The 15,349-nt window shown below is 38.0% G+C and overlaps 3 protein-coding genes across 4 annotated transcripts; all 3 read left to right on the top strand.

Moving 5' to 3' along the window:
• The first annotated feature begins 41 nt into the window (after positions 1–41).
• LOC141612999 (uncharacterized) lies at positions 42–4,530 on the top strand. Its single transcript, XM_074431743.1, has 5 exons — positions 42–417; positions 515–1,260; positions 2,302–2,676; positions 2,791–3,223; positions 4,106–4,530. Exons 1-5 carry the CDS (start codon positions 42–44, stop codon positions 4,528–4,530), a joined length of 2,355 nt encoding a protein of 784 aa, XP_074287844.1.
• Positions 4,531–5,661: 1,131 nt separating this feature from the next.
• On the top strand, positions 5,662–7,335 carry LOC141611244 (B3 domain-containing transcription factor VRN1-like). Its single transcript, XM_074429743.1, has 3 exons — positions 5,662–5,901; positions 6,490–6,876; positions 6,974–7,335. Exons 1-3 carry the CDS (start codon positions 5,758–5,760, stop codon positions 7,229–7,231), a joined length of 789 nt encoding a protein of 262 aa, XP_074285844.1. The 5' UTR covers positions 5,662–5,757; the 3' UTR covers positions 7,232–7,335.
• A 907-nt stretch (positions 7,336–8,242) lies between these two features.
• Positions 8,243–12,068, top strand: LOC141611243 (putative membrane protein At3g27390). Of its 2 annotated transcripts, XM_074429741.1 has the most exons (11): positions 8,405–8,585; positions 8,755–8,863; positions 9,437–9,638; positions 9,775–9,905; positions 10,002–10,290; positions 10,411–10,517; positions 10,625–10,760; positions 10,868–11,063; positions 11,144–11,387; positions 11,482–11,627; positions 11,979–12,068. In XM_074429741.1, exons 1-10 carry the CDS (start codon positions 8,492–8,494, stop codon positions 11,582–11,584), a joined length of 1,611 nt encoding a protein of 536 aa, XP_074285842.1. In that variant the 5' UTR covers positions 8,405–8,491; the 3' UTR covers positions 11,585–11,627; positions 11,979–12,068. The 2 variants fall into 2 exon arrangements, with proteins under 2 accessions (XP_074285841.1, XP_074285842.1); XM_074429740.1 differs by lacking the exon at positions 11,979–12,068 and having other exon boundaries at positions 8,243–8,585; positions 11,482–11,737.
• Positions 12,069–15,349: the final 3,281 nt, after the last annotated feature.

Genomic DNA, 15,349 nt, shown 5'->3' with positions numbered 1-15,349 from the left:
GAGAGAGAAAAAAATTCTTAGAGAGAGAAAACTCCCAGCGAATGAACGACCTTGCAACTGGTCTCCTACCGGAGACCACGTCAAATCCTTTACATCCACAGACTGCTAATCAATTATCCAGTGAGATTGATGGAGTACCTACGTCAAACTCAAAAAATTCCAAGAGGAAGACTATGCATTTGAGTGAATTCAACCAAGCTTTTCCACCCATTTCAAACCCTATTGCCCCCAATGAAAATAATATTACTACCATGACCCATAAACAAGAACCCTCCCGGAAACAGAATTTCTCGTATAAGGAAACCGTTCAAGGATTTGGCTCTGAAATGAATTTTATGAGCGACATATCCCTGGATGAAATTGACCTCGATTCAGATGAAGATGATGAAGATATTCTAGATGAAGATGATGCTATCTGTCCGGCCACGAATTACCCTGACTAAAGAAGAGAAGGCAAAACTTCGACGGCCATGGCGTAGGTCTTTAATTATTAAAATGTTCGATAAAAGTATAGGCTATCTGTCTCTAATGCGCAAATTACAAGCTAAATGGTCGATTAAGGGCAAGTTAACCCTTACGGATTTGACATGTCCGTACTATATTGCTCGGTTTACATCAAGGGAAGATTATGAACATGTCGTCACACAAGGCCCTTGGATGATAGACGATCATTATCTAACGATTAGGAAATGGGTACCAAATTTCATCCCGTCTGAAGATAGCATCAAATTCCTAACTGCGTGGGTTCGTATTCCCAACCTTCCGGTTGAGTATTTTAATGAAGCTTTCTTAAGAAAAGTTGGGTCGAAGGTAGGCAAAGTCATCCGGGTAGACAGAAACACCGCTTCTGCTGAAAGAGGGCAATTTACACGAATGAGCGTAGAGGTCGACATATCTAAACCTCTACTTTCAAAATTCCGTTTAAATGGAAAAATTTACCCTATTCAATATGAAGGTTTAAAAATGATATGTTTCAAATGTGGGAAACTAGGGCATAATTCAGAAGCATGTCATAAAGGTCATGAGTTATCAGAGGAGGCTCGTATACTCGGAACAGAGCAACTAAACAGTACGGAGAATATTGCAAATCCAAATTCCCTGGAAGCAGGTCTCAGGCCAGAAGAAAAAGACGACTTTGGAAATTGGATGATGGTGTCCAAACCACAACGGAAGAAATCTGTTCAGGCACAAGGCAAACAGGGGCAGACATCCGGCCAAAGCACGACCACCAGACCGATTTTCAACTTTGCAAACGGTCCAGTGAATAAAGGCTCCAGATTCGAAATTCTGAATAATTCAGAAAATAATTCTGAGACAATATTTCCTAATTATAACGCAAACAATATGCAATTTTCCTCCAAAAAAGATTCGGGAAATAATTCCATAATTAATCAAAAAATCCTTTCCTTTAATAAGCAAACCAATAAGCTAATCTCTCAATCACGACCCATGATACGCGTCACCAAATCCTCCTCTAAGCCATCCAATAATCTTTCCAATAATAAGAATATTACTTCCAGGAATAATGATCGTATAATTCTACAAGATATCACAAACGCACCTAATTCTATCACACAATCCAACTAGGGATGGCAATGGGTGGGATATGGATGGGGTGGAGCCATATCCATATCCATATCCATTTAATTTATGGTCATCCATATCCCACCCTCATCCATTTAATATTTTTTCATCCATCCATATCCATATCCACCGGGTGAAGCGGGTGGAGCGGGTACCCGTTGGATATTTTCACAGCTCATAAAATTTAAAGATAATATATCGTAAAACAATTTTGGCGATAAAATTAAAAGGCATACATAATTCAAGTAACAATATGTGTTAGCAAATAGCAACCCGTATATATCCAACAACAAAGTGTCTTTGCAAAGCAAGTGACCATACAAATAGTCACGCCAACTACAAAAAAAACCACCAACGCATTATGTTATTGATTAAACTAACAAAAGTAAGTTACTTTGATTAGTGAAAATAACAATATCCACATAAACCCAAGTTTACTTTTCCTAAATAACAGTATGATATTAAAATTAAGTAAATTTTTTGATAAAAAAAATATACTTTTGAAGGAAAATCATTAATGACCTAAATAATTATTAACTTAATAAAAAATTAATTATAAATATTAATTTTGGATATCCACAGGGTGGTTAAGCGGGTGAAAGACGATAATCCATATCCCATCCTAAATTCACCCATATCCATATCCTACCCTAAATTCGAAAAAAAATCATCATCCATATCCCACCCATTTAATTTCGGGTGGATGGATATCCACAGGGTAAGGGTGAGACTGCCATCCCTAAATCCAACCCTATCTCTATCAATAATAAATCCCCTGTTTCATCAAATAACGAATCTACTGCCCCTGTTTCTCTGCTAGTCAATCACCATGGACCCTCACATATCGTATTTACAGCACAAGCAACCACAACCACGATACCTACCCCAACTACCGCAGTTCGAAATGATACCTCCCACACAGACAATATCGAGGTTGGTATGGAAGCTAAGGAGACCCTCGCACCCTATATGGGGGTGATGGTACCGGAGAGCCCGGTGATGGAGGTAACGTTCAGCTCAGTCCAGGAAGACTCATCGATTCTCCAGATGGAGATGGCGATACCATGGAACATTAATCAAGTTCTATCGCTAGTAAGTCGATCGTATCTAACACATTTATCTTTTGCCCCTTTTAATATGTCAGATAGAATCCCTGCCTTATCAAGAAATCTGTCCCCAATTACCTATATGGTCTGGAATGTACAGGGGACCGGTAATAAGAACAAAATAAACGCCCTCGAAGAGGTAGTTAGAACGTATAAACCTTCAATTATTGCTCTGGTGGAGACACATATGGACGGCGTCCATGCGATTAAGATACAAAAAATTCTAGGCTACACAGGGCACTCTCGAGTGGATGCTAATGGTTTTAGCGGAGGTATTTGGCTTTACTGGAAATCGGAGTTTGTGACTGTTAAACCAGTAAAAGAACATTCCCAATATATCACAATCGAAGTCTCACGCAATGGAGAGATGCCGTGGTTTTTTTCTGCTGTATATGCCAGTCCTAACCCGAGCAATCGTGTAGAATTATGGACTGAATTAGAGCAGTATGCACGAATTAACAATCATCCGTGGCTTTTAGCGGGTGACTTTAACGAGACACGATCATTAGCAGAACGTCACGGGGGAGATCAGGGTATGGCTCGTAGATGCGACCTTTTTAATAATTGGATTGAGAGCTGTCAATTAATTGAAGTAGAGTTTTCTGGACCCGCTCACACATGGGCTAGAGTAGAGCTGATCAAATGGCCCAAGCCCATTGGCCCTACCCGGCCCGGCCCGCTTTTTAGAAGGGCTTGGGCCTTTTGTTTTGGCCCCAAAAAGCCCATGGGCTGGCCCAAAAAGGCCCAACATATTTTTGGGCCGGTGCCTTTTTGGGCCGGGTTTGGGCCAAGCATTCGGCCCAAATTTTGGCCCGGCCCGGCCCATATTTATTAATAAATGAATATTTTTTTTATAAAACCTAGTAAAATAGTGTTTAAGTTATAAACACCTTCTTAAAAACTCAAATATATTTTTTTAGATTTATAAAACAATGTGTATATAACATAAATCATATCACGAATGCATGATTAAGCATTCTAAAGTGGGGTGTTTGTCTTTATTTTATTTTGGAAAGCAATTCATAAGCATTTCATCATATTTTGTGCAATTTTATAAACTACGTATGTTTTTAAAGTAGTAATTGAAGGTATTATGCTAATTATTTTCTAATGTAAGTCGTAAATTTTAGGGCCCGAAAAGCTCATTTAGGCCCAAAAGCCCAAAATAGCCCATAAGGGCCGGGTTTGGGCTTGTCAAAGAAGCCCACGCATCTGGCCCGACCCAGACCGGCCCACACAAATGGGCCGTTTTGGATAGAATGGCCCGGCCCAAACCCGCACTGGCCCGGCCCATGATCACCTCTAGGCTAGAGGAATGTCGGAAGCGACCCGCCAAAGTGCCCGACTTGACAAAGCCTTATGCAATAGTGAATGGAGTTTGATGTTTAGTGACGCTAGTGTCCGCCATCTTCCAGCAATCCAATCAGACCATTGTCCTCTGCTCATATCGCCAAACGGATTTGCGCCTTTAAATTCTGTTCAACGACCCTTCCGGTTTCAAGCTGCTTGGATGACACATGAAAATTTTTCGGAATTTATTGCGTCGAACTGGGATTCCAACAATAACTTGGTGTCTCAATTATCTGAATTATCAGAAAAACTACAACATTGGAATGGAACGGTCTTTGGTAATATTTTTAGGAAAAAAAGAGTGCTAATGGCTCGTATAGGAGGGTGTCAACGTGAACTCTCCCAAGGACGACAAGGGCACCTAATCAAATTGGAGGCGAAACTGAGAAAAGAACTCGATGAAATCCTTGAGCGCGAGGAGATTCTCTGGTACCAAAAATCCCGTGTGAATTTCATTAAAGACGGAGACCGGAATACCTCTTATTTTTAGGTCAGTCCTTTAAGATGATTAAATTTTTACAAATTATAGAATAAAACATTCTTACACGAACCTTTATTGCTATCAATAGAGTGATTTTTATATTTGTGTACCGTTTCATGAAACGTCTTATACAATAATTGTAGTTATAATGGACATCCCTTGCCTGTATGATAAAGAGAGATTGGTTGATTAATCGGTTTTTCTAGCCTATGTTCTAAGGGTACACATTAATAACCTAAATGTTGTAAGATTCAAATGATACTAGTTTTGAACCTCTGCAAAATTGCACGAGTATGTATTTGGGCCGGTATTAATATTTTTTGATTTTTTTTTTTTCATTCTATTGTACTTATCTAGCTGGTCTAAATCAGCGATCTAGATAACTAATGTTTAAACTTGTTACAAATACTTCTTCACGTGCAATGATTTAAGAGGAAATAACAAAAGATATTTTTTCTTTAAAAAATATACTTTGTATCGTATTATCTAGTTTTTAAAAATTATGCATGTAATTTATTCGCATTATATTACATTTAATCCCGTAATTAAATGTAATTCCTTCTCGTAATTATGTAATTTTATTATTATTTTTTAAATTATGTAATTCATTTATTTGTAATTAGTTTCATTTATTCCGATTTGTAATTCATTCCGCTTATGTCATTAATTTCATTTATTCGGAATGTATAAAATTATTTCATAGTATTATTTCATAGTATTTCTTCTAAGACGGAATTTGTCGCATGTTTGTATAGCCGAAATTTTGAAGAAATAAATACATTGCACACTAACGGGTCCCAGTGTCCCACCATAACATGTATTTCCAAAAAAAAAAAACTGAATTAATGACGCTGTATTGAGTATTGTTATCTGAATTAATAAAGATAAGATTCTCATTAATTATGGTAAAAATGAGTTTATATTTGAATATATGATTAGAATATCTTTTAAATTTATCACATTTAGGTTATTAATGTGTGTCATAAAGACATACGTTAAAAAAACCGTAAATTAATTACAGTAGATAAGAGAGGAAGGAAGAGTAGGTTACGTTGATGGCGTAGTATACTCCGTTAATTTTGTGAAGAAACGTAAAAAGTGAGCAGTAATATAGGGTATACCAAGTTTACAAGTGTTGGTAAAACAACATGCATTGCGGTATGTAGTTAGTTATGCTTACACTCAGAAAACGTGTCACAATTCAAAATTCATGATTGATTGATTGATTGTTCAAAAATGAGAAAGATGAGGAGGAATATTAGGAGGAAGAGAAGAAGCAGTTGCATGGCTCCTACTCAAACACAGATGATAATAATGCCGCCTTTCCGATTCTTCAGAATCATCCTTCCGTTTCCCTCCGTCCTCGACCACAATCTCCTGGTACGTTTTCGTTTTGTTTAGTGGCGGAACTAAGGGGCTAGCACGGCGGGCAGTTACTAGTTACCCTGCAATTGAAAAATTTGAGAATTTTTTCTAGTTTACGTTATACTATGTCATTTGTCTCTTATTAAGGTTTACCGTTTCTTTTTCAGGCCGTCTCTCAATTAGATTATTTCTTTGCTTGATTTTATTTTTTTGTTATGTGTGGATAATATTAGCGGAGGACCTTAGTTATGTTAGAAGGGAACCAGCCCTTGCTAAACCTTCATACTTTAGTGTAAAATTACCATTTGACTCCCTTGCCTTAGTGATTGAGTCTTAAATATTGACACGAATTCAATATTTTAATCTCGGCCCCCCTTATTGTTTACTCCAAAACCCACCACGGGTTAGTGTGATCTTTGACCCTAGATATTTCTCAGCTGGCATTTTCCTCCACGCATTCTCACCTTTTTTAGATCTTAATTCCGCCACTGTCTGCTTGTAAATAGTTTGTTACCCCACAAATTTCACCGGGTAATTATAAATCCTGATTCCGTCACTGACTATGTACCATTGTACATTTGATTGTGATTATGCATGTGGCAGAGACTCCCTGACGCATTTACCACCAAATTTCGGAACCAGATTTCAGAAGTTGCTACCCTGATTATACCTACTGGGACTACTTGGACGGTCCGTCTTATCGAAAAAGACAAGCAGCTTTACTTTGAGGAAGGGTGGGAAACATTCATGAAAGACAATGTTGTAAAACTCGGCTACTTCCTTGAATTCGAGTATTTTCACGAGAATGCGACTTTCAATGTTCACATTTTCGACTTGTCCTGTTGCGAGATTACCTACCCACGTCTAGGCAGTAATGATCAGACCCGTCACAGTCCAAAACAAGTCGATAATCAGCATATACCGGACAAGGAGGTCTCATTTAGCATTCTAGCGCGACCTTCTCAGGCTTTCCTACGCAGCAATTATCTGGTATTTAATTGCTACGTCGTCATCTGACTTATTCATTTGTTTACCTTTGATTAATATAGCTGTGACAACGAATGACAATTATTGTTTAATTGTGAAGCATATTCCGAGAAGCTTTGACAAGCACATGAGACGAATGCCGATGCAACTAGTGAAACTACAAGTGGAAGACGGACGAGAGTGGAATGTCGAATGCTACTACACCAAATGCGGGTTCCGACTCAGGGGAAATGAATGGACCAAGTTCACCCAGGACACCGATTGGGGTGTGGAAGCAGATTTGTACGACTTCCTTCTTTTGAGTCAGGATCCTCATTGTTGTCTTGTTTTTAAAGTCATTCCCTTAGGTTTATTTTGATCTCTACGTCGGATTAAAATACAAATAATTGAGACGGAAGGAGTAGTTTTTTTCTTTTTAAGTTTGTCTAATTTTAATGAAAAATTAAGTAGATTGGGATCATGTTATAAAATTGTTGGTATGTTTAACATAGACAATACAACTCAGAATGTGACCCTGCTAATCCGATTTAAAATAACTCGACCTAAAACAACATATTCAGATAAAGACACTATCGAATGACATGAAACTCACAATGATGACTACGTACTTCACTTGACAAATGACAAAGATCTCGTCAAATACGACCCCATATGATCCAACTCGAACTAGAATGACCCTGACTCGTATAGTAGTAAAACTCGCAGTCTTAGACTACTATACGAGTCAGGGTACAATACAAATACTATACAATACAGGTCATTTGTCAAGTGACCCTTTCCTCTTTTTAGTCTAGTTTGACTTGACGCCAAAAGTATTCCGTATTGTAGGACAACAGGTCAACAGGCAAGCATGCAATGCTTGGTTGCTAAGTCATGCTAACCAAAAACTAGGGCCACTTCGTAATTTCCTTCTCTCAATTTCCTTTCAATTTCATCTAATAGTTTCACCTAATGTATTTTGTGTTATATGTTACCCCTGCTTCATCTTCGTTTGCTTGAAATTATGACTGTTAAATCGTTTAAAGATATAATGCAAGTTGCTAAAAGGAAGTGAAAAGAGAAGTAAATGAAGAAGATCCTAGTTAAATTTAGCAACCCGAAAACCTGTTATACCCTCCATCAATTATTCGCCCATGAAAAATTGACAAACAAAATCACACCAGTTGGTTTTCCTTAAGACGACTATATCCGTCTTATTCATCAAACGGGTTAATATTATTTCATGTAGGTAAATGAAACAAAGAGTCTGTTATTCCTCGACATTCTACATCTTGTCAACTATTCAACCCATTTTATTAGGGAAAAAAAAAAGTTTATACTCCAATTTTCAACTAATCATATTATCATACCGTCTATCCTAAAGACTCATATTAGAAAATCCGTTTAAAAAAAGCGATAACCTTAAGATTGTCTCATTATGACATCAACCCATACACAATCATAAGATTTGATAATTTGTCATCTAATTACATGGATTATAATAATAACAATATTATATTATATTATAATTCTGCTTGAAATTTGGCAAAACAGTTGTCTCACTTGTCTGCTGCATAAGATTGCGAGAACCTCGTGGGAAAACCAGGCTTACATTCAAAAAAGTTGAGGAACACAAAAAATGGCAACAGCAAAGGAAATCATCAAGTACATTGCATATGCCTTATTATTCCTTCCTGTGTTTGCCTTTCTTCTTCTTCTTGGAGCATTCAAAAGTATGCTTTTTTACTTCGCAAATTCTTGTTTAAAACGGAAGTATCGGTTTTATAGTTAAAACGGGTTAAGAACTAATGCTGTATGCTTTTCTGCTTTTCTGCTGCTACTAATCAGTCTGCTACTTTACTGTATTTACTAATCAAGTTACCAACTTTTGCTGTTTTACAGTTGCATTCATTGGTCCTTATGTTTGTTTACTGATTGCTTTTGGTGATATTGCTATTCTTATTGGATTATGGCCTTGCCATCTTTTTTACAGCATTTACTGCATTATCAGGTAATAATTTTTATTACCCATGTTGATCAGTTTAAGAATCTAGTTGTTTTAGACTGAAAGATCTCAACTTTTTAGTTGTAGTTGATTGATTTGAATTGGGTTGTTTGATTTATGGGGAAATGGAACTTACCCTTGTCTGAGAGAAGAAAATTCATGGCGGGTTTACATTCACGGCTATTCTTGCTTGTGACGATACTCGTGACACCTCACAACCGCTTTCCCTTTTTATCATTATTTAAACCGGTTGTGAGAGGTCACAAGCTTATTTGAAGGAATTGGGTAGTTTGATTTATGGGGAAATGGTATTTACCCTTGTCTGAGAAAAGAAAATTCATGGTGGGTTTTCATCTGTAAGAGATATTTTTTTTATAAGATATGAATGTTTGGACGGTTCTAAATGATGATTCATGTCAGCCGACCCCAAATCATTTTGGGATTAAGGCTCTGTAGTAGTTGTTGTTGTTGTTGTTGATTTCACCCACATGAATGAAAATTGGTCTTTTTTCTAAGGCAGTTCAGGGTAGTAGCTGACCCAAATGATTTTGGGACTAAGATTTGCTATTGTTGTTTCAGAACCAAGAAGTTTGGTCCATTTATGAAATGCCTGTTAGTGATACTATCTCCCATACCTATTTTGGCGTGGACGGTTGTTGGGGTGTTGGGAACTGTGACAATGGCAGTTTATTATGCTGTCGTTTGGCCGGTTATGGAAACCTTCAAGGCGATTAGCAGGGAAGGCTCGTCACCTCCTATCAGGTTGCTCAGATGTTTCACGGTACTTGTTTGACTTATAAGCTCAGAATATGAAGTTGGTTATCTGTAGTCATAATATCCTCTTTTCTGATACTGATCAATGAATCCAAATTGCCGAAAATCTGGAGACTTATGCTTGTTACACTGCTTGATTTTAGGATGGTACCTTGAGCAACCTTTGGGGAGCATGTACCATTGTACGAGATTTTGCAGATTTCTCCTTTCATTCATATTTCTCTGTCATGAATGGTCTGCTCGAGTCGGACGGAGAGGATCCCATTGAATTGAAGTATGTCTCTTTCTCCTAATTCAACACTTCTCCTAATGCATGATAGTCCTCTGATTTCTTTCTGCTAGAAGACTAAAAATTTCTTGTCGTGTGCAGGGTTTTGCAAATTCCGGGGTGCATCTTGTGCGCAATTGTTGGAGTTCTGATCGATGTGATATTTATTCCGCTGATAACAATTTACAAAGCCCCGATATTGCTTATTAAAGGATGGCATAGACTGATGCAAGATCTTATAGGGAGAGAGGGACCATTTCTAGAAACTGTTTGTGTCCCCTTTGCTGGTCTTTTAGTATTGCTGTGGCCAGTTGGTGTTGTTCTAGCAGTCGTTGGTGGAATTCTTTCCAGCGTTGGATTCGGGTGCTATGCTGCTGTTGTTGCATATCAGGTATTCTTGTTTAGTGAGAGTGATTCAAGAAATTGATGAAATGAAGGAATGAAAGGAAGTGCTTTATATTCATGAATATACTTTTGACTGATTTATTAATGTTTCTGGTCCTATGCGCAGGAAGAGTCTGCTAAGAAAGGATTGCTGTACGCCATAGCTTCAGTATCGATTTTTGATGAGTACACCAACGATCTTATATATCTGAGAGAAGGTTCTTGCTTTCCCAGGTATTCTTTGCCCATTCAGATGTCTCATACTCCGTATACATTAAGTGGCTGCATGCCTGCACACACTAGCGTGCAATATCGTGACCATTTTCCATTTGGGCTGGCAGACCTAAGTATCGAGAGGAAGTGAATGTCAGTTCTTTGCTCCCAGTGAGAGGATTGCATGAACGACTCAACACCGCTTATATGGAGCCTCGTCAAAGGACATATTCAGAAAAGATGAAAGCGCTCAATGCTAGGCTGGTATGTAGTGGATGTGAATTTCAGACCCCTACTGAATGAGAAGGAAAATTGAATGTTAAGAAAGTTTTATAAAACTGGAATAAAATCTGACAGTACGCATTGATCAGATATGGGACAATTTTTTCAAAGGATGCGAAAATGTTGGAAAAGAGCTTCTCAGAAAGGGTGCCATTACGATTTTGGACCTAGATGCTTGGCAACAGAATAAGAACAATAAGATAGTTAACGTAGGAATCCCCGCTTGTGTATTCCTGGAGTGCTTCCTCACCTCCATTAAGAGCGACTCATCAGGATTTCTTTTGAGTAAGAGACTGAAGCTTATATGTTTTTGAAACTCTTGCCCTCTTGAAAGTCTTGACCTGTATTCCGCACTGCCTTTTCAGGTAATAATGTGGAGTTAACGAGCCTGAACAGGCCAGAAGGCAGGGTTTTTGATTGGTTATTTGAGCCCATGCGTATCATGAAAGAACAGCTGAAAAGCTTGAAATTGGAGGAGTCTGAAGAATTATACCTCCAGAAATTGTGTCTCTATAGCGGCGATACAGCAAGAATGGACTCTTGGGACAATGGCGGCGTCCCTCCAGAAGAAGAGATCAGGAAGGCTCAGTTGGAGGGTATTAGTAGAAGGTAACTACCAATCTGCGCTCTTAAACTATACACACTTACTCTAAATATGCTCGGTTGGTTTAACTTATCTATGTCGTGTGCAAAAAATTGTCAGATTGCAGGGCTTTTGTTTAACTCTCTCAAGACTGCCCACATCTCGGCGAAGATTCATTCATATTGTAAAAGAGATTGTTAGGGAATCAAATCAAATACCATAGTATACTGGAGCAGTAGTATGAGATCTCTCTAATACAGATTCTTGTAAGGGCTTTGCCTTTTTTAAGTCCCTTACTCATTTAAACATCTTACATGTATTACATATATATTTTCCCTGAGTGGGCTGTATCTAGCATCTGGCTGCTTATACGTGACTCGTTCTTTTTGAAGTTATTTTACTCGATAAGCCATTTTAGGATTTTGACAGCCTGGAGAGTTTACAGAATTAGCAAGAACTGGAAAATCTTGACGATTTTCAGCATGTGAACTAGTTGGATCCCGATCATCTATTAAAACAGGGCTATTATTTCAGATTGCAGAACTAAACCTACTGTAATAGTAAATCCTGGATGATGAACATGTTAAGGGAAATTCTATTTGTTACTGTAATTGCAGGTAACTATTCTGACTAGTCGAGTGCTCTTTGATCCGGTATATAAATACATGGGAGCCGGAAACTGGGTATGTAAACTTGGTGAAAGAAGTCCTCATTAGGCCATTCATTAACACTGGTTTTATATTGAAGAAGCAAACATGCATGATGATCCAGTGAGCAAGTATCCAACTGAATTGCAGATTTTGTTAATATACACGAAGAATGATCGGGTACAAACCAGTAAACCAGGCACACGGTGCACCCCTTTCAGGTAATTATATCTGATGATGTTAGTATACCAGAGAGTGACGAGGGTAAAACAAGCGTTGCCGTTTGTAGTTTATAAGGACCCACCACTCCATTAGTATGAGGCTATTTGAGAAGGAGCCCAAGAAAAAATCACGTGTAGGTTTGGCTTAAAACGGACTATAAAGAACAAGATAACTATTGCCGGTATTATGACATTTAACAACGGGCGAAAATCAGCGGCTCATGGGATGAGGATAGTTGTATCTCTAACAATTATTTATTCTTTATTCTTCCATCTTTATCCCTTTTCCACAGTACAAGTGATAGAAAAAGACGTAAACCAGCGGCCACTGATACCGCCCACTGAACCACCAAACAGCTGACTTGATTGAGTAACATCCTTTATTATAAATAAGCAGCTTCTGCTTTCAATCACATTATACCAAACACCATTACCAAATCACAGATCTTTCATATTTCAACATATCCCTTCTGCTCTCTTCAAGATTCTATGTCAGCACTCGTCGATATCTGGACCGCTGAACTTGCCAAAATGCGGCAACAGGGTAAGCTCGAACCCATCTCCTCACTATTCAACTCCAACTCCAACTTCCCCACTTCAAGCACGGCTCAAGTTGAATCGAGTCAGCCTATCTGGGCAAGGGTCAAGATGCCTGCTACTTTGTACTCTGATTCCACTTTAACTATGCTTCTCGACTGTATTAGCGCTTGAATTTATGATACTCCGTTTATGCTGTTTCCGCTACTATTTCTGTATTTAAAGTGTGCTATAGCAGAATCTAATCGTTTTTCGTGTAACCATCAAAGTATGATAGTAAAACCTATATGAATTGGGTTTGAAATGTGTTTTTGTCCATTATTTTTTTGGTTAATTTTTACTCAATAGTTTCGAGTTTTGTTAGTTGATGAGCTCCCATTTCTACTACTTATTGGCACTATTTTGAGCTCATTTGGTAACATTTAGGGGTGGTTTGTGACGATTTTTACATTGTTTGACCAATTCCGAGTGCTTTGCCATTTAGCATGGTTCAAGTGGAGATCAAGAAGCCAATAGATAGAAGAGGAATGTCCAAGGAAGAGCCAAGGATAGGCTTGAAGAAACGCACCAAAGAGGCCTTCCAAAGGAGCAAAGGAATCAAGAAAGAAAGGCGGACTACGAGAGCAAACTCGCACCGTGCGAGTTTTCAGACTTCGAGAACTCGCACGGTGCGAGTTTTCTGGGTTTGACAGTTTTGATTAGCGTTTGTATTACGGGCCTGTCTTTTGTTAAGCCCATAAGTTTTAGGTTACGGGATGTTATAAATACAATGTTTTGCAATTAGGTTGGGAGCATCTTGTCACTTTTATTAATCAAGTTTGTAATTTGGGAATTTCATCTTTAATTTGGGTATTAGATTTAATTATGGAGAACTAATCTCCAATCTTAATCCGGCTCAAGGCTTAAACTTTGGTTGTAAGATCCTTTAATCCTTCTTTAATTTTAATTATCATTGTTAATCCTTTTGTGTTTATTGATTGAATTTTGGAATCCTTGTTTATGTTGAGTAATTAAGTGTGATTTCCTTGTTGCTTAATTAATCAAGTTCCTTAATTTATTGTTGTTGAGATTATTAAGTGTGATTTCCTTGTAATCTCATATTTGCAACACCTTGTTATTAAGTTAATGAATGTGATTTCTTCTTGGCTTAATTAGCAAGTAAAGGATTAACTTGTAATTGGGCATTAATTGTGATTTCATTGTGTCTAATTACCCCTATTGAATCTCTTGTGCTCATATCTTCTTATTAATTTGTCCAATGTATGTGATTTCTACTTGGTAGAATTGATAAGTTGGGTTATTTGATTAAGTGTGATTTCCTTGTCATTTGGCCATTATTAAGGAGATTTGGAAGATTTATCTTCACAATAGGGTGATAATATATAATTGAAGGACTAATTGAAGGATTTTGTCAACTAAAGTGCCTAGCTTTGAGTCGGGTTAAGTCTTCCCTAATATTGATTAATTTCCATCTTAAATTCTTGGTTGTTTGCTTGTTCTACACTCTTGTTTGAATCCCCTTGCTTTGGTTACAATTGAAACTCAACTCAAACCCCCCCCCCCCTTTTTATTTACTTGTTGTTATTGTTGTCACAATTGTTCTAAGTACTCTTTTAATTTCACTATTGCAAAACCCATCTTCTCTTGGGTTCGATCCCTAGCTTGCTATTATACTAGTTTATAATTAGTGCTAATTAGTGTGTTTAGTGGTATATAAATTGTTAATTTGGCCGTCTTTAAGAGCGACATTTTAGGCGTGTCAAATTTTGGCGCCGTTGCCGGGGAAGGTAACGGTTTTGCTAGTGTTTGTTAATTGTGTTTTTAGGATAGTTGTGTTAGTTAGTCTTTGTTTCTTGTTGATAGTGTCTTGTTCGTTACTTTTGTGAACCTTTTTGATTGTGTGCTCTTGTGTAGAATTGTTTATGGTCAATACTAGGAATTCAAGTGAACCACTTTTTCCTTTCGACCCGGAGATTCAAAGATCACTTGCTTGGATAGGAGGAGGTATTAGAAGAGACAACCCGGTTATTGAAGAAATTGATTCCGGTTTTCAACAAGACCAAGGAGAAGATAACAACATCCCTTTTGAACAACCCATACCCATTCAAATCATCATGGAAGATCAACCACATGGTGATGGAGAGAGGCCACCGAGGCCTAGAACCATTAAGGAACTTACCGCCCCGGATCTCACACAAGTGCCATTGTGTATCTCCTTTCCGGCCTTGGCGGAAAATGCCACCTTTGAGTTGAAGTCCGGGCTAATTCACCAATTGCTCCAATTCCATGGGCTTAGCACGGAAGATCCCAACAAGCATCTCAACAAATTTCATGTTGTTTGCTCAAGCATGAAGCCTAATGGGGTTACCGATGAGCAACTTCAACTAAGGGCCTTCCCTTTCTCACTCAAGGACGCGGCAAATGATTGGCTTTATTATCTCCCTACCGGGAGCATCACCACTTGGAATCAAATGAAGAGGGCTTTCTTATAGAAAGTATTTTCCCGCTAGTCTCTCATCTCAATTGAAGAAAGAAATAAGTAATGTTGAGCAATTGGATGGAGAGAACTTGTATGAGTATTGG

This window comes from Silene latifolia, chromosome 11 (assembly GCF_048544455.1).
Source record: "Silene latifolia isolate original U9 population chromosome 11, ASM4854445v1, whole genome shotgun sequence".
Classification (NCBI taxonomy): domain Eukaryota; kingdom Viridiplantae; phylum Streptophyta; class Magnoliopsida; order Caryophyllales; family Caryophyllaceae; genus Silene; species Silene latifolia.
The sequence above is the reverse complement of the archived record's forward strand: the minus strand, read 5'-3'. Positions and strand labels throughout refer to the sequence as shown.